General features: G+C 63.6%; 3 protein-coding genes across 4 annotated transcripts in view; 2 read left to right on the forward strand and 1 right to left on the reverse strand.

The window, feature by feature from the left end:
• Nucleotides 1–2,797, reverse strand: part of RELA (RELA proto-oncogene, NF-kB subunit) — a 5,915-nt gene extending 3,118 nt beyond the window's left edge. The window contains exons 1-5 of the mRNA XM_075059266.1: nucleotides 2,659–2,797; nucleotides 2,350–2,403; nucleotides 2,006–2,154; nucleotides 1,066–1,305; nucleotides 288–357 (exon numbers count right to left, since the gene is read on the reverse strand). Coding sequence (XP_074915367.1) covers nucleotides 288–357; nucleotides 1,066–1,305; nucleotides 2,006–2,154; nucleotides 2,350–2,403; nucleotides 2,659–2,668 — 523 coding nt within the window. The 5' untranslated portion in view covers nucleotides 2,669–2,797. The remainder of the gene's footprint in view (nucleotides 1–287; nucleotides 358–1,065; nucleotides 1,306–2,005; nucleotides 2,155–2,349; nucleotides 2,404–2,658) is intronic.
• Nucleotides 2,798–2,843: 46 nt separating this feature from the next.
• KAT5 (lysine acetyltransferase 5) lies at nucleotides 2,844–17,889 on the forward strand. Its single transcript, XM_075018397.1, is given in 15 exon segments — nucleotides 2,844–2,952; nucleotides 3,077–3,143; nucleotides 3,720–3,788; nucleotides 4,843–4,979; nucleotides 6,754–6,954; nucleotides 9,412–9,492; nucleotides 11,981–12,055; nucleotides 13,318–13,566; nucleotides 14,129–14,218; nucleotides 14,302–14,442; nucleotides 15,301–15,394; nucleotides 16,387–16,443; nucleotides 16,446–16,545; nucleotides 17,305–17,386; nucleotides 17,653–17,889. Coding segments are annotated over 15 exon segments (1,590 nt in total). The 5' UTR covers nucleotides 2,844–2,940; the 3' UTR covers nucleotides 17,788–17,889.
• LOC142025718 (uncharacterized) lies at nucleotides 6,967–9,379 on the forward strand. 2 transcript variants are annotated; one of them, XM_075018398.1, is made up of 2 exons: nucleotides 6,967–7,293; nucleotides 7,432–9,379. In XM_075018398.1, exons 1-2 carry the CDS (start codon nucleotides 7,052–7,054, stop codon nucleotides 8,273–8,275), a joined length of 1,086 nt encoding a protein of 361 aa, XP_074874499.1. In that variant the 5' UTR covers nucleotides 6,967–7,051; the 3' UTR covers nucleotides 8,276–9,379. The 2 variants fall into 2 exon arrangements, with proteins under 2 accessions (XP_074874499.1, XP_074874500.1); XM_075018399.1 differs by having other exon boundaries at nucleotides 7,674–9,379.
• Nucleotide 17,890: the final 1 nt, after the last annotated feature.

Genomic DNA, 17,890 nt, shown 5'->3' on the forward strand with positions numbered 1-17,890 from the left:
GGCACCCAGATATCTGGGGGGGCACCCAAAATATTTGGGGGCACCCAGATATGCGGGGGGTGCACCCCATATATTTGGGGCACCCATGCATCCCGTGGGGGGCACTCCGGCACCCCGGGGGGGGCACCCCATAAATTTGAGGGCACCCAGATATCTGGGGGGGGCACCCAGGCACCCTGGGGGGTGGCACCCCATAAATTTGGGGGCACTTAGATATCTGGGGGGGCACCCAAATATTTGGGGGCACCCAGGCATCCTGGGGGGACACTCCATAAATCTGGGGGTACCCAGATATCTGGGGGGGACACCCAAAATATTTGGGGGCACTCGGACATCCTGGGGGGGCAACCAGGCACCCTGGGGGGCACCCCACAAATTTAGGGGCACCCAGATATCTGGGGGGGGCACCCAAAATATTTGGGGGCACCCAAAATATTTGGGGGCACCCAGATATGCGGGGGGTGCACCCCATATATTTGGGGCACCCATGCATCCCGTGGGGGGCACTCCGGCACCCCGGGGGGGGCACCCCATAAATTTGAGGGCACCCAGATATCTGGGGGGGGCACCCAGGCACCCTGGGGGGTGGCACCCCATAAATTTGGGGGCACTTAGATATCTGGGGGGGCACCCAAATATTTGGGGGCACCAGGCATCCTGGGGGGGCACTTCATAAATCTGGGGGGGACACCCAAAATATTTGGGGGCACTCGGACATCCTGGGGGGGCAACCAGGCACCCTGGGGGCACCCCACAAATTTAGGGGCACCCAGATATCTGGGGGGGGCACCCAAAATATTTGGGGGCACCCAGATATGCGGGGGGTGCACCCCATATATTTGGGGCACCCATGCATCCCGTGGGGGGCACTCCGGCACCCCGGGGGGGGGCACCCCATAAATTTGAGGGCACCCAGGTATCTGGGGGGGGGGGGGGGCACCCAAAATATTTGGGGGCATCCAGGAATCCCGGGGGGGGCACCCCATAAATTTGGGGGCATCCAGATATCTGGGGGGGAAGCACCCAGGCACCCTGGGGGGTGGCACCCCATAAATTTGGGGGCACCCATGTATCTGGGGGGGCACCCCAAATATTGGGGGCACCCATGTATCTGGGGGGGGGGTCACCCCAAATATTTGGGGGGGTCCCAGCCCACCTGTGGACGTTGCGCTCGGGGGGCAGCTCGGCCTCGTAGTAGCCGTCGCGGCAATCCTTGCCCACCAGTTCGTGGGGGTGGGGGCGGTGGGGGGGCTCCTTCGTCACCAGCGACACCCGCACCCGCCCGGGACCCCGGTAATTGTTCACCTGGAAAAGGGAAAAAGCGTACTGGTTTATACTGGTTTATACTGGTTTATACTGGGAGAGTCAGGTAGAGGGCAGAAGGGGTCTTGGTGAGGCGGGTGTTGGGATCCTCGGAGGTGGGGGGTCCCTGGAGGAGTTGAGGGGGGTTTCCAGGTGGGTAGCAGTGTGTATGGTCTTATACTGGTTTATACTGGTTTATACTGGGGTATACTAAGAGTCTTAAACAGATGGGAGATGGGATCTTGGTGAGGCGGGTGCTGCGATCCCCGGGGATGGGCGCACTGGGGGGGATCCCTGGAGGGGTTGAGGGGGGTTCCCAGGTGGGTCCCAGTGCATATTGCCTTATACTGGTTTATACTGGGGTATACTGGTTTATACTGGGGTATACTGGGAGACTCACACAGATGGTGGGGTGGGTCTTGGTGGTGTCGGTGCTGTGCTCCCCGGGGATAGGGACACCGGGGGGACCCTGGTAGGAGGGGTTGGGGGCGTCGGGGGTTGCTAGGCAGTTACTGGTTTATACTGGTTTATGCTGGGAGACTCAAATCGACGGGAAAGGGCGTCTTGGTGAGGCGGGTGCTGTGAGCCCCAGAGATGGGCACACTGGGGGGGTGCCCCTGGAGGGGCTAAGGGGGGTTCCCAGGTGCATCCCAGTCCACATTGCCTTATACTGGTTTATACTGGTTTATACTGGGAGACTCACGCGGATGGTGGGGTGGGTCTTGGTGGTGTCGGTGCTGTGCTCCCCGGGGATGCTGCCGGCCGAACGCCCCTCGCACTTGTAACGGAAACGCATCCCCCGCGGCTTCGGCTGCTCCAGGATCTCCACGAAGGGAGCGGCCCCCCCCGCCTCTGCCGGGGGGGGGGACACCCAAGCGTCGGGGTGAGCCCCCCCACCCATAGGGGGGACCCCCCCCCCCCAAAAAAAAAAAAGGGACCCAGGCAGCGGGGGGACAACCCCCCCTCCCCAACCTACCCCCCCCCCAGGCAGACCCAAGGGGGGGGGGACACACGACCCCCCCACACCCCCCCGCCCCCCCCACTCACCCTGCGCACCCCAGTCCTGCTGCAGGAGGAAGGGCAGAAGATCCGGGGGGGTCACTGGGGTGGAAAAGAAAGGGGTTGAGGGGGGTATATTAATGGGGGGGGTCCCCCAAAATCCTTCTTAGGACCCCGCCCCCCCCCGCCCACTTTTAACATGCCCCCTTCCTCCTTAAAGCGCCCTCGCTCCCCGTGTTAACCCTGGAACCTACTGACGGCCCCCACCCCCCCCCCCAACTTTGACGTCACAGGGGAAGGAAAAAAGGGGGAAATCTCCCAAAATAAGGGCGGGGGGAGGGGGTGGGTGGTACTCACCGTCCTCCATGGTGGGGGGGGATGGGGGGGGACACCGGGGGGGGTCCCGGGGACACCGGGGAAGGGGGGGGGGGGGAAGGCGACACGATCGCGCCGCCGCTTGCGGAAGCGCCGCCGCCCCCACGTGACCGCGGCTGCCGGGAAAGCCCCGCCCCCTTCTTTTGCATACGCCGAGTGGGGGCGGATCCCCACCCCCCACCCCTCCCTCCTCCCGGAGGAGCCGGAAGGGGCGGGGAAAATCCCGGAAGTGGGTCCGACGGCCCGGAAGCGGAGGCCGGGAGGATGGCGGAGGTGGTGAGTAAAGTGGGGGGGGGGGGGGGCGGGGAAGACGGTAACGGGGACGGGACCCCCCCCGAGGGGTTGGGGGGATCCCCCGGACCCCCCCCGAGGCCTGACGCTCCCCCCGGCCCCCCCGCAGGGGGAGGTGTCCGAGGGCTGCCGCCTGCCAGTCTTGCGCCGTAACCAGGACAACGAGGATGAGTGGCGTGAGTGGGGCGGGGAAAGGGGCGGGGCCTGCGGGGGGGCGGGGCCTGGGTGAAGGGGAGGGGAAGGACGGAGGGGGTGGGGGCTGGAGGAGGGGGGCGGGGCCTGCGCGGGGGGGCGGGGCCCGGGTGGAGGGGCGCGGAGGAAGAAGGCGTGGTTTATGGGGAGGGGCGGGGCCTGGGTGGGAGGGAGGAGCCTGCAAGGGGAGGCGGGGCCTGGGTGAGGGGCTGGGAGGGGGGCGGGGCCTGGGTGCAGGGGCGAGGCTTGGGTGGAGGGGCGGGGTTTTAGGGGAAGGGCGGGGCCTGCAGGGGAGGGGCGGGGCCTGCGGGCAAGGGGTCTTTGGGGGGGTCCCAAGGGGGTGGGGGGGATTAGGGGAGGTCTCGGGGGGTGTTTGGGGATGGGGGGGGGTTGGGGGCATTTTGGGGGGCAGGGGTCGGGTTTTGGGCCCCCCCAGGGGCACATCCCAGGCTGGGGGAGGGGGTCAGGTGGTCCCCAGGGGGTTTTGGGGGTCCCCAGGTGGGGGGGGGGGTGATGTCCCCAAAAGGGGGGTGGTGACACCCCCGCCCCCCCCCCCCCAGCGCTGGCCGAGATCCTGAGCGTGAAGGACATCAGTGGGAGAAAACTCTTCTACGTCCACTACATCGACTGTGAGTGGGGGGGGACGCGGGGGTAGCACGGGGACATGGGGGGGGGGGGCGGGAAGAGGGGGGCACCACCCCCCCAGTGTCCCCAAGAGCAAAGCGGGGACACGGAGCAGTTACGGGGTGACACAGAGGAGGCATGGGGGTGCCAGCACCCCCCCCGGGTCACCCCGTGTGTGTCCCCCCCACGCAGTGTCCCCAAGGGGAACAAGGAGGGACTATGGGGGACGCGGTGAGGGGGGGGCTATGGAGGGATTATGGCGCTGAGGGTGCCAGCACCCTCTCTGTCACCCTGTGTCCCCCCCCATTAGTGTCCCCAGCAGCAGGGTAGGGTCACAGAGAAGACGGGGGGGGGGACACACAGAGGGGACCCCTATAGAGGTGGTATGGGGGAGGCTGGGGCTGCCAGCAGTCCCCCCCCCGTCACCCCGTGTCCGTGTCCCCCCCGCCGTGTCCTCACGTACGGCACGGGATCATGGAGGGGCTACAGGGGGACACAGAGGGGACACGGGGGGGGGTTACAAGGGGGTCTGGGGGTGCCAGCACCCCCCCCCCCAGTCTCCCCAGGAGCAGGGCAGGGTCACAGAGAGGCTATGGGGGGACATGGGGGGGCTGCGGGGGGGACATAGAAGGGGCTTAGGGATGCCAGTGCCCCCCCCATCACTCCATGTCCCCCCCGTGTCCCCAGGGGTGGGGTGGGGACGTGGAGGGGCTACAGAGGGACACGGCGGGGGGGACGACACAGAGGGGACATGGGGTGTTCTAGGGGTGCTGGTACCCCCCCCTCACCCCGTGTGTGTCCCCCCCAGCGTCCCATGGTGTCCCCAAGAGCGGGGTGGGGACGTGGAGGGGCTGCAGGGGGACACGGAGGGGACACGAGGGGGACTTGCCAGCACCCTCGCTGTCACCCCCATGTGTCGTGTCCCCCCCCCGGTGTCCCCAACAGTTGCACGGGGACACGGAGAGGCTACAGGGAGAGGCCGGGGGGACACGGGGTGGGGGACACGGGGGGGTGCCGTTGTCACCCCGTGTGTCTTTGTGTCCCCCCGCGTGTCCCCAGTCAACAAGCGCCTGGACGAATGGGTGACCCACGACCGGCTGGACCTGAAGCGGGTGCAGGTGCCGCGGAAAGAAGCCAAGACCCCCACCAAGAACGGGCTGCCCGGCTCCCGGCCCGGTTCCCCCGAGCGCGATCCGGTGAGGGGACAGCTTGGGGACGTTGGGGACAGCTGGGGACAGACGGACGGACGGACACACAAGTCCTGGGGGAAGGGGGGTGGGATGTTGTAGGTGAGGGGGGGGGGCGTGTGGGGACAGGGGGTGGTCTTGGGGGCTGTGCCAGGGAGAGGGGACAGCCCTGGGGGGGACACCAGGGCCAGTATCGCAACAGGGGACAGCCCTGGGGGGACACCAGGGCCAGTATCGCGACAGGGGACAGCCCTGGGGGGGACACCAGGGCCAGTATCGCGACAGGGGACAGCCCTGGGGGGACACCAGGGACAGTATCGCGACAGGGGACAGCCCTGGGGGGACACCAGGGCCAGTATCGCGACAGGGGACAGCCCTGGGGGGGACACCAGGGCCAGTATCGCGACAGGGGACAGCCCTGGGGGGACACCAGGGACAGTATCGCGACAGGGGACAGCCCTGGGGGGACACCAGGGCCAGTATCGCGACAGGGGACAGCCCTGGGGGGGACACCAGGGCCAGTATCGCGACAGGGGACAGCCCTGGGGGGACACCAGGGACAGTATCGCGACAGGGGACAGCCCTGGGGGGACACCAGGGCCAGTATCGCGACAGGGGACAGCCCTGGGGGGGACACCAGGGCCAGTATCGCGACAGGGGACAGCCCTGGGGGGACACCAGGGCCAACCTAAGGACAAGGGACAGTAGTGGGGACACATATCAGGGACAAAGGACAGCGTGGGGACTGTGGACAGCCCCAGGGGGGACAGGAATAGGGGACAGTGGGGGACAAGGGACAGCCCTGGGGACACACAGCAGGACAGGGGACAGCCTGGGGGGGACACGAGGGACAGCGTGGGGACAGGGGACAGCCGTGGGGGGACATGAGGGACAGCGTGGGGACAGGGGACAGCCATGGGGGGACGCGAGGGACAGCGTGGGGACAGGGGACAGCTGTGGGGGGACACGAGGGACAGCGTGGGGACAGGGGACAGCCTGGGGGGGACATGAGGGACAGCGTGGGGACAGGGGACAGCCGTGGGGGGACACGAGGGACAGCGTGGGGACAGGAGACAGCCGTGGGGGGACACACCAGTGACAGGGGACAGCTTTGGGGGGACACGAGGGACGGGGGACAGCCCTAGGGACGCAGAGCAGGGACAGAGGACGGTGTAAGGACAAGGGACAGCCTTGGGGGGGGGGACACGTCAGGGACGGGGGACAGCCTGGGGGGTGACACCCCGGGGACAAGGGACAGCGTGGGGACAGGGGACGACCCTGGGGACGCACCCCAGGGACAGGGGACACCGTGGGGGACGCGTTGGCCAGGGGACAGCCCTGGAGCCCGGAGGGGACACCCGGAGCCGTCGGGGACAGACCCGGCTCCGATGGGGACACCGGGAGCCGTTGGGGGACACCCAGAGTCAGGGGCCACCCCCGTGTCACCCCCCCCCCGACCCCGGGGACAACCCTGGGAGGGGGCGGTGGTGACAGCCGGACCCAAGGGACATCCCCAGACACCCCCACCCCCCCCCCACGCCCCCAGGGGCCACCCCAAAACCCTCGGGGACGTCCCCGACCCCTCTACGGGACCCGGGGGACATCCCCCCCTCACCTGGGGAGGGGACGCCGGGGATCCACTGGGGACAAGCGGCGAGGGGAGGGGGGGGCCGGCGGGGTGACCCTGCTCCGGGGGGGGGGTTCGTCCCCCGAAGCCCCCCGACGGCTTCGTCCCCCACGTCCCCACCTTCCCCCTAAATGCCTCCTCTTCCTCCCGGCGCAGAGGAAGAGCCTGGAGCTGGCGCTGCCGGCGGCCCCCGCCAGCGGGAAGAGCTTGCCGGGGCCACCGGGGCCACCGGGGCCACCGGGGCCGGGGCCAGGGACGGTGCCGGTGCCGGTTCAGATCACCCTGCGCTTTCACCTGCCCAAGGAGAGCGAGGCCGAGCCCCCCCCGGCCCCCCCGCCCGGCGGCCAGCGCCCCACGGTAACCCCCAGGGTCCCCAAATGTCCCCAGTGGGTCCCCCCCACAGGTCCCCTGGTGGCCCCCGGTTTCCCCCCCCCGTGGCCGCCCCCCCCCCAGCATGGCAGCCCCTGGTCGCGGAGGGTCTTTGTCACCATCGGGGTCCCCAGCGGGTCCCCAACGCCGTCCCTGTCCCCGGTGGGTCCTCGGCACCGTCCCTGTCCCCAGTGGGTCCCCGCTTTTGGCCCCAGCAGGTCCCTGTCCCCGACGGGTCCCCGGTTTTGTCCCCAGTGGGTCCTTGTCACCGTCCCTGTCCCCAGTGGGTCCCCGGTTTTGTTCCCAGCAGGTCCCTGGCCCCAACAGGTGTCTGGTTTTGTCCCCAGTGGGTCCCTGGTTTTGTCCCTAACAGGTCCCTGTCCCCAGTGGGTCCCTGGTTTTGTCCCCAGTGGGTCCTTGTCACCATCCCTGTCCCCAGTGGGTCCCCACTTTTGGCCCCAGCAGGTCCCCAGGTTTGTCCCCAGTGGGTCCTCGTCACTGTCCCTGTCCCCAGTGGGTCCCCGGTTTTGTCCCCAGTGGGTCCTTCTCGCCATCCCTGTCCCCAACGGGTCCCCGGTTTTGTCCCCAGTGGGTCGTTGTCACCATCCCTGTCCCCAGTGGGTCCCCGCTTTTGGCCCCAACAGGTCCCTGTCCCCAACGGGTCCCCAGTTTTGTCCCCAGTGGGTCCCCGCTTTTGGCCCCAACAGGTCCCCAGTTTTGTCCCCAGTGGGTCCTCGTCACCATCCCTGTCCCTAGTGGGTCCCCACTTTTGGCCCCAACAGGTCCCCAGGTTTGTCCCCAGTGGGTCCTCGTCACCATCCCTGTCCCCAGTGGGTCCCCGGTTTTGGCCCCAGCAGGTCCCTGTCCCCGACGGGTCCCTGGTTTTGTCCCCAGTGGGTCCCTGGTTTTGTCCCCAGTGGGTCCTTCTCGCCATCCCTGTCCCCAACGGGTCCCCGGTTTTGTCCCCAGTGGGTCCTTGTCACTGTCCCTGTCCCCAGTGGGTCCCCAGTTTTGTCCCCAGTGGGTCCTTCTCACCATCCCTGTCCCCGACGGGTCCCCGGTTTTGTCCCCAGTGGGTCCTTGTCACCGTCCCTGTCCCCAGTGGGTCCTCATCACTGTCCGTGTCCCCAGTGGGTCCCCAGTTTTGTCCCCAGTGGGTCCTTCTCGCCATCCCTGTCCCCAGTGGGTCCCTGGTTTTGTCCCCAACAGGTCCCTGTTCCCAGTGGGTGTCTGGTTTTGTCCCCAGTGGGTCCTTCTCACCATCCCTGTCACCAGTGGGTCCCCAGTTTTGTCCCCAGTGGGTCCCTGATTTTGTCCCCAGTGGGTCCCTGGTTTTGTCCCTAACAGGTCCCTGTCCCCAGTGGGTCCCTGGTTTTGTCCCCAGTGGGTCCTTGTCACTGTCCCTGTCCCCAACGGGTCCCCGGTTTTGTCCCCAACAGGTCCCTGTTCCCAGTGGGTGCCTGGTTTTGTCCCCAGTGGGTCCCTGTCCCCAGTGGGTCCCCAGTTTTGTCCCCAACTGGTCCCCAGGTTTGTCCCCAGTGGGTCCTTGTCACTGTCCCTGTCCCCAGCAGGTCCCTGGTTTTGTCCCCAAGGGATTCTTGTCCCCAGTGGAGCCCCGTCACTGTCTCTGTCCCCACCAGGTCCCTCTCACCATCTCTGTCCCCAGTGGGTGCCTGATTTTGTCCCCAGCAGGTCCCCATCCCTGTCACCAATGGGTCCCTGTCCCCAGTGGGTCCCTGGTTTTGTCCCCAAGGGGTTCTTGTCCCCAGTGGGTCCCTGTCCCCACTGGGTCCCGTCCCATCCCTGTCCCCAGTGGGTGCCTGTTCTCTCGCCAGTGGGTCCCTGTCCCCAGCAGGTCCCCATCGCTGTCCCCGTCCCCAGTAGGTTCCTGGGTCTGTCACCAGTGGGTGCCTGTCCCCAGTGGGTCCCCATCGCTGTCCCTGTCCCCAGTGGGTCTCTGTCCCCAGCTGGGTCCCCCCCAGCCAAGTGTCCCCAGCCCCACCGTGTCCTCCCCCCAGCACCCCAGTGTCCCCATCACTGTCCCCACAGGCCACCTCCCCCCCCCCATGGCTGGGTGTCCCCCTCTGCGTGGCAGGGTGTCTCCTGAGCCTCCCCCCTCCCAGGGCAGGGCTGTGCTGGGGCCATACTGGGAGCACTGGGGGGCTGCTGGGGTGATACTGGGAGCACTGGGGGGATACTGGGGACCTCTAGGGGCTACTGGGGCCATACTGGGAGCACTGGGGGGCTGCTGGGGTGACACTGGGAGCACTGGGGGGATACTGGGGACCTCTAGGGGCTACTGGAGCAATGCTGGGAGCACTGGGGGGGGGCAACAGAGCCTCCTACCGCTGCCAGTTGCGCCCCCCAGCAGCAGGGGTGGGTGTTACTGGGCGGGACTGGGCAGAACTGGGAGGGACTGGGAGGGACTGACGGGTGTCCCTGCAGAAGCGTAAGGTGGAGGTGGTGTCGCCCGCCACCCCCGTCCCCGCCGCCACCGAGACCTCGCAGGCCTCCGTCTTCCCCCAGGTGAGACCAGTGCTTCCCAGTAGCCACCCAGTAACCACCCAGTAACGCCAGCGACCCCCCCCAGTCACTACCCAGTAGCAGCAGCAGTTCAGAAACTGTGTTCTCACCCATAACAGGTAGCAACTTTCCGGTAACACCAGTAATTCCCAGTACTTCCCAGTAATACCAGTATAGCCTTAATAAAAGCAGTAATTCCCCAGTAACACCAGTAGCTAACGAGTAACACCAGTAACCGACTAGTAACTAACAAACCAGAGCAGTCCCTGCGTGCTAAATTCTCATTCACACCAGTAGCAGCTGGGAAAGTCCCAGTAACACCAGTCATTTTGCAGCAGCACCAGTATCCTATTCGTAAAACTAGTAACCGCTCAGTCACAAACCAGTAACCAACCAGTAACGCCAGTAACCGACCAGTAAAAGCAATAGCCGCGTGGTAACTTGTCATTCACACCAGTAGCAGTTGGTGACTTCTCAATAACACCAATAACTTCCCAGTATATCCCAGTAACACCAATATTCTCTCAGTAAAGCCACTAAGCTCCCAGTAGCCAACCAGTAACCCCACTAACTACTCAGCAGGAGCAATGACTATGTACTAGGTTCCCAGTAACACCAGTCGTTTTCCAGTACTTCCCAGTAATACGAGTAATCTTAGTAAAACCAATAAGTGCTGACTAACACCAGTAACTAACCAGTAACCTACCGCTAACACCAGTAACTAACCAGTAACCTACCGCTAACACCAGTAACTAACCAGTAACCTACTGCTAACACCAGTAACTAACCACTAACACCAGTAACTAACCAGTAACCTACCGCTAACACCAGTAACTAACCAGTAACTAACCACTAACACCAGTAACTAACCACCAACACCAGTAACTAACCAGTAACCTACCGCTAACACCAGTAACTAACCAGTAACTAACCACTAACACCAGTAACTAACCACTAACACCAGTAACTAACCAGTAACCTACCGCTAACACCAGTAACTAACCAGTAACTAACCACTAACACCAGTAACTAACCAGTAACCTACCGCTAACACCAGTAACTAACCAGTAACTAACCACTAACACCAGTAACTAACCAGTAACTAACCACTAACACCAGTAACTAACCACTAACACCAGTAACTAACCAGTAACCTACCGCTAACACCAGTAACTAACCAGTAACTAACCACTAACACCAGTAACTAACCAGTAACCTACCGCTAACACCAGTAACTAACCAGTAACTAACCACTAACACCAGTAACTAACCAGTAACCTACCGCTAACACCAGTAACTAACCAGTAACTAACCACTAACACCAGTAACTAACCAGTAACTAACCACTAACACCAGTAACTAACCAGTAACCTACCGCTAACACCAGTAACTAACCAGTAACTAACCACTAACACCAGTAACTAACCACCAACACCAGTAACTAACCAGTAACCTACCGCTAACACCAGTAACTAACCAGTAACCTACTGCTAACACCAGTAACTAACCACTAACACCAGTAACTAACCAGTAACCTACCGCTAACACCAGTAACTAACCAGTAACTAACCACTAACACCAGTAACTAACCACTAACACCAGTAACTAACCAGTAACCTACCGCTAACACCAGTAACTAACCAGTAACTAACCACTAACACCAGTAACTAACCAGTAACCACCCACTAACCCCAGTAACTAACCAATAACGCCAGTAACCAACAAGTAATTACTCATTAATCACTTATTAACACAAGTGCCACTTAGGACCCCCCCCACTCTTCCCAGTAACCCCCCCCAGTCCTCCCAGTAACCCCCTCCAACTCCCTGGGGGCATCCCCAGTCCCTTGGGGGGGTCCCCAAACCCTGGGGGGGTCTCCAGACCCTTATGGGGGGCCCTGGGGGGGGTCATTAATTCCTTGGGGGGGTCTCCAGTCCCTGGGGGGGGTCTCCAGTTCCTTGGGGGGTCTCCAGTCCTTTAAGGGGGGGGATCCCCAAATCCTGGGGGGGGGTCCCCAAACCCTGGGGGGGTCTCCAGTCCCTTATGAGGGGCCCTGGGGGGGGTCATTAATTCCTTGGGGGGTCTCCAGTCCCTTATGGGGGGCCCTGGGGGGGGTCATTAATTCCTTGGGGGGGTCTCCAGTCCTTTAAGGGGGGGGATCCCCAAATCCTGGGGCGGTGTCTCTTGTCCCTTGTGGGGGTCCCCTGACTCCTGGGGGGGTGTCTCCAGTCTCTTATGGGGGGGCCCTAAGCCCTGGGGGGGGTCTCCAGTCCTTTGGGGGGGTCCCCAAACCCGGGGAGGGGGTGCCCTTGACCTGGGGGGGGGGTCCTCAAGCCCTGGGAGGGGGGGTGTCCCTAAGCCCTAGGTGGGTTCTCGGGGTGGGGGGGGGTCTTATGACCATTGGGGGGTCCCCAGCCCCTCGGGGGGGTCCTCAGGTTCTGGGGGGGGTCTTTGGGGGGGGTGTTGCTGATGCCCCCCCCTTCCGTGCAGAACGGCTCCGCTCGCCGGGCAGTGGCCGCCCAGCCGGGACGCAAGAGGAAATCGGCTTGTCTGGGCACCGACGAGGTGGGGGGGACACGGGACATGGGGGGGACACTGGGGGGACGGGGGGACGCTGGGGGGAGAGGGCTGCCCAGCTCCAGGGGGGTGGGGGCAGAGGGGAGGGCAAGGGAGGGGGGGAAACAGCCTTGAGATGGGGAAACTGAGGCACGGGGAAGGGAGAAACAGCCTGGAAATGGGGAAACTGAGGCAGGGGAGGGGAAATGGGGCCAGGAAAAGGGGGAAACCTGCTGGTAAACTGGGGAAAGTGAGGCAGGAAAGGGGAAAACCAGCCTAGAAATGGGGAAACTGAGGCAGGGGAGGGGAAATGGGGCCAGGAAAAGGAGGAAACCTGCCCTTAAACTGGGGAAAGTGAGGCAGGAAAGGGGAGAAAAAGCCTGGGGATGGGGAAACTGAGGCAGGGAAGGGGAAATGGGACAAGGAAAAGGGGGAAATCCACCCTTAAACTGCAGAAACTGAGGCAGGAGAGGGGAAATGGGACAAGAAAAGGGAGAAAAAACAGCCTTAAACTGGGGAAACTGAGGCAGGGGTAGGGAAAAACAGCCCTTGATGAGGGAAACTGAGGCAAGGAAGGGGAACAAGGGAAGATAACAGAGGGAAATCAACCTTAAACAGGGGCAAGCAAGGCAAGGAAGGGGAAATGGGGTAAAAAAGGGGGAAAACAACCTTGAAATGGGGAAACTGAGGCACGGGGGGGGAAATGGGACAAGAAAAAGGAGTAAGCCCAACCTTAAACTGGGGAAACTGAGGCAGGGAAGAGGAAATGGGACAAGAAAAGGGAGAAAAACCAGCCTTAAACTAAGAAAACTAAGGCAGGGAAGAGGAAATGGGACAAGAAAAGGGAGAAAAACCAGCCTTAAACTAAGGAAACTGAGGCAGGGGAGGGGAGATGGGGTCAGGAAAGGGAGGAAACCTGCCCTTAAACTGGGGAAACTGAGGCAGGGGAAGGGAAACGGGGTCAGGAAGGGGAGGAAACCTTCCCTTAAACTGGGGAAACTGAGGCAGGGGAGGGGAAATGGGGCCAGGAAAGGGAGGAAACCAGCCTTAAATTGGGGAAACTGAGGCAGGGGAGGGGAAATGGGGGGAAGGACAAGGAGGGAAACCAACCTTAAACTGGGGAAACTGAGGCAGGGGAAGGGGAAAAGAGCAAGATAACAGAGTGAAACCAACCTTAAAGTGGGGAAACTGAGGCAGAGGAAGGCAGAACGAGCCATCAGGCGGGACGGAGGGTCTCACAGCTGGGGATAACACCAAATAACCCCCCCCAGGACTCTCAGGACTCGTCGGACGGAGCCCCCTCGGCGCCGCGGATGACGGGCAGCCTGGTTTCGGATCGCAGCCACGACGACATCGTCACGCGGATGAAAAACATCGAATGCATCGAGCTGGGGCGGCATCGCCTCAAACCCTGGTACTTCTCCCCCTACCCCCAGGAGCTGACGGCGCTGCCCGTCCTCTACCTCTGCGAATTCTGCCTCAAGTACGGCCACAGCCTCCGCTGCCTCCAGCGTCACCTGGTAGGGACCCCCCCCCGCCTCAATAACTGGGGACATCCCCCCCCCCGGAGGGATTGGGGACCCCCCTGGGTGGACTGGAGACCCTCCCTTGGGGTGGGTCTTCCCTCCTTGGGGTGGCTTGGGGGCCCCCAGGGTAACACTGAACCACTTGGGGTAACGCCGACCCCCCCCCAGGGCAGATCTGAGCCCCCCCCCCCCCCAAGGTGATGGGGGAACCCCCTGGGGTGGATCTCGCCTCCCCAGATTGGCACGAGGACCCCCAGGGTGGGTCTGAGTCCCCCCTGGGGTAACACTGACCCCCCCCCCAGGGCAGATCTGCCCCTCCCAGGGTAACACTGACCCCCCCCCCCAGGGCAGATTTAACACACACACCCCCCGGGGCATCAATCCCCCCCAAGGGCACACATCTACCCTCCCTGGGCACACAACTCCCCCCCCCCCCACTATTTACACCTCTCAGGAGATGTTACCCCCCCGAATCCCCCCAAGAAATCCAATTCACACACACACCCCTTTTTTTTTTTTTACACCCCCTCCCCTTTTTTTTTTTGCCCCTCCCCAGACCAAATGCGACCTGCGACACCCCCCGGGCAACGAGATCTATCGCAAAGGCACCATCTCCTTCTTCGAGATCGACGGGCGGAAGAACAAGGTAACGTGGGATGGGGGGGGCGGTCCTGGGGGGTACCCCCAAATGCTGAGGTCCTCCCTGACCCCCCCGGGACCCCCCCCCAGAGTTATTCGCAGAACCTTTGCTTGTTGGCCAAGTGTTTCCTGGACCACAAGACGTTGTATTACGACACTGACCCTTTTCTCTTCTACGTCATGACCGAGTACGACTGCAAGGGCTTCCACATCGTCGGCTACTTCTCCAAGGTGGGGGGGGGGGGGTCCGGGGGGGCTTCTGGGAAGGTCCGGGGCGGGGGGTAAAGGGGGTTTTGGGGAAGCTGGAGGAGATATGGGGGAGTCCTCGGGGATGAAGAGGTGGGGAAGGGTCTGAGGGGGGTCAGGATGGGTGCTTGGGGGGCTGGGGAAGGGTCCTGGGGGGTCCCTGGGGGATGGGAGGGGGACTGAGGGGGTGGGGAAGGGTCTTTGGGGGGCCTGGGGAAGGGCTCTGGGGGTCCGCCAAGGATGGGAGGGGGATAAAAAGGGAATTGGGAGTCACTAGGGGGCGGGGGAAGGGTCCTAGGGGGTCCTTGGGGAATGGGAGGGGGGGCTGAAGGGGTGGGGAGGGGTCCTAAGGGGATGGGGGGGGTCAGGATGGGTCCTTGGGGGGCTGGGGAAGGATCCTGGGGGTCTTGGGGGGAAGGAAAAGGCTCTGGGGGGTCCCTGGGGGACAGGAGGAGTCTTGGCGGGGGAATTTGGGGGGGGTCCCCGGGGACAGGGCTGTGTTTGGGGTCCCCTGGGGGGGTTTTGCAGGGGGAGGGAAGCTGGGATGCCCCCAGAGTTTTAGGGTCCTCAGCAGGCTTTTGGGAGACCCCCAGGGGTGTGGTCTTGGGGGGGGGGCAGCTTTGGGGGGGCTTTTGGGGGTCCCTGGGGGTTTGGGGGAGGTCCAGGGGGGCTTTGGGGGATCCCAGGGGGGATCCCAAGGAGCTTTGGGGGGGTCCCTGGGGGGTTGGCAGGTCCCTGGTGGTTTGGGGAACTCCCAGGGGCTTTGGGGGGGCCCGGGGGGGCTTGGGGGAGTCCCTGGGGGCATTTGGGGTGCCGGCTGATTTTGGGGGGGGGGTTTCGCAGGAGAAGGAGTCGACGGAGGATTACAACGTGGCCTGTATCCTCACCCTGCCGCCCTACCAGCGCCGGGGCTACGGCAAGCTGCTCATCGAGTTCAGTGAGCGACTCCCCTAAATTTTTCCCCCTGATGACCCCCCCTAAATCTCTGGGGCCCCCCTAAACCCCCAGGGACCCCCCCAAATCCCCAGGGACCCTTCAAACCCTCACCAAGGCAGGGTCGTTCCCCCCCCCAGCATCCATTGAGAGGCTTCAAAACTCCTCTGATAAATGGTTAAAATTCTCTGGGGTGGGGGCAATAAGTCCCCTGGAGACCCCAAAAATGCTTGGGGGGGACCCCAAAATTCCCTAGACATATTCTGAAAACCCTTGCGGGGGGGGGGGGGGCAACACCCACTCAGAGACCCCCAAAATCCCTCCCAAAAGGCTCTGAAAACTCTCCCAGGGGCTCAACGCCGCTCTGGGGTGCCCCAAAATGCACCAGGGGACCCCAAATCTCTGTGGGGTAGACCCTGCTGGGGGGGGGGGAACCTCAGAAACCCTTTCGGGGGGCCAAACACTGCTTGGGGGAACCCCAAAATACACCAGGGGACCCCAAAAACCCTTTGTGGGGCAAGCCTGCCATGAGGGGAGACCCCCAAAACTCTTCCAGGAAGCCAAGCTCCCCTCGCAGTGGATCCTAAAATACACCAGGGGCCCAAAAAATCCCCTCGGGGTGGGGGGCAGAAATAGCAAAACCCTGTGGGGAACCCCAAAATCCTCCCCCAGAGACCCTGCAGACCCTCCTGGGGGGGGGGCAACCCCAAACCCCCTCTGTGGGGCAAACCCTGTTGTAGGGCCCTTCTCAGACCAAAGCACCCCCCCCACGGCACCCCAAAATACACCAGGGGACACCCCCCCCAAAAAAAAACAACCTTCTGCAGTGCAAAACCTGCCGCGGGGTGGGTGAACCCCGAAAAAACCCTCCTGGAAGGAAAACTACTGCCGGGGCCCCCCAAAGTACAGCAAAACCCCAAATCCCTTTTGCAGATCTTTTGGGGGGGGGGGGGGGCAACTCTGGCATGACACCCCCCCCCACCCCCCCCCAAAAAGGCTACGAGCTCTCCAAGGTGGAGGGGAAGACGGGGACCCCCGAGAAGCCGCTGTCGGACCTGGGCTCCTCTCGTACCGCAGCTACTGGTCCCAGACCATCCTGGAGATCCTGATGGGGCTGAAGGCCGAGGGGGGGGAGCGCCCCCAAATCACCATCAAGTAAGCCCGGACCCCCTCCCCGAGGCTCCACCCCCTCCCCAGGCTCCACCCCCTCCTCCCCGAGGCTCCACCCCCTCCTCCCCGAGGCTCCACCCCCCTCACTTTCCCCAGTCCTCCCCCAGCACCTGGGGAACTGGCTGCTCCTCCTGGCTCCGCCCACCCTGCCCAAAGCCCCGCCCCTCGCGAGGACACACCTCCCCATGCCCCAAGCCCCGCCCCACTCCCTTTAGGCCCCACCCAACTCTTTTAAGCTCCACCCACTTGTTTATCCCAGGAAACAGGGTACACCTCCTGGCTCCGCCCACCCGGCCCAAAGCCCCGCCCACTCCCAGCTGTCACTCTGCTCAAAGCCACACCCCCTTTTAAGCTCCACCCCTTTCCCTGCCACAGGGCAGCCCACCAGGCCCCACCCTCCTCCCTTAGGCCCCACCCTCCTCCCTTAGGCCCCACCCCTGCAAGCAAGCCCCCACCCTTTTCTAATCTAGCACCTGGACTGGGCAGCACCCTTAAGCCCCACCCACCCAGCCCTAAGCTCCACCCCCAGTATTAAGCTCCACCCCCAGTATTAAGCTCCACCCCTTCTCCCAGAGACTCCACCCCCTCCCCTAACCCTTAGGGTTTCCCCAGCACAGGGGAAGGGGGATTGGGGGGGGGGGGGGGGCTTTAAGGGGGGGCCCAGAGGGGGATGGGGGGGGTCTGGGGGTACCACCCCCCCTCCTCACACCCCCCTAAACCCCGCCCACCCCCCACCCCCCACAGTGAGATCAGCGAGATCACCAGCATCAAGAAGGAGGACGTCATCTCCACGCTCCAGTACCTCAACCTCATCAACTACTACAAGGTCGGGGTCCCCCCCTGGGGTTTTGGGGGGGGGGGGCGAGGGGGGGGCACATGAGCACCCTTGGGTCCCCGTGAATTACTGGGGGGGTGGGCCACCGGTGCACCCGGGTCCCCCAAAACCCTCGAGGAGGGGACCCCAAGTCCCCTTTGGGACATGGTAACCCCTGGGTGCATTATGGGGGGGGGGCCTTGCTGGACACCTGGGGTCCCCCCCTCGATGTGTGGGTGCCCCCCCGGACGCCCGGGTGTGTGGTGTCCCCCCCGCAGGGCCAGTACATCCTGACGCTGTCGGAGGACATCGTGGAGGGACACGAGCGGGCGATGCTGAAGCGGGTGCTGCGCATCGACGCCAAGTGCCTCCATTTTACCCCCAAGGACTGGAGCAAGAGGGGCAAGTGGTGAGGCCACGCCCGCCCACCCCCACCCTCTTTGGCCACACCCACCTGCCACACCCCACCCCACCTCATTACCCCACAGCCGGTAATTAAACATCAGCAACTGGCAC

This window comes from Buteo buteo, chromosome 29, assembly GCF_964188355.1.
Source record: "Buteo buteo chromosome 29, bButBut1.hap1.1, whole genome shotgun sequence".
Taxonomy (NCBI): Eukaryota; Metazoa; Chordata; class Aves; order Accipitriformes; family Accipitridae; genus Buteo; species Buteo buteo.

Coding starts and splice junctions, on each gene's coding strand:
- LOC142025718 (XM_075018398.1), top strand. CDS start 7,052: ATGGCAGCCCCTGGTCGCGGAGGGTCTTTGTCACCATCGGGGTCCCCA. Junction 7,294..7,431: donor CAGGTCCCTGGCCCCAACAG/GTGTCTGGTTTT, acceptor TGGCCCCAGCAG/GTCCCCAGGTTTGTCCCCAG.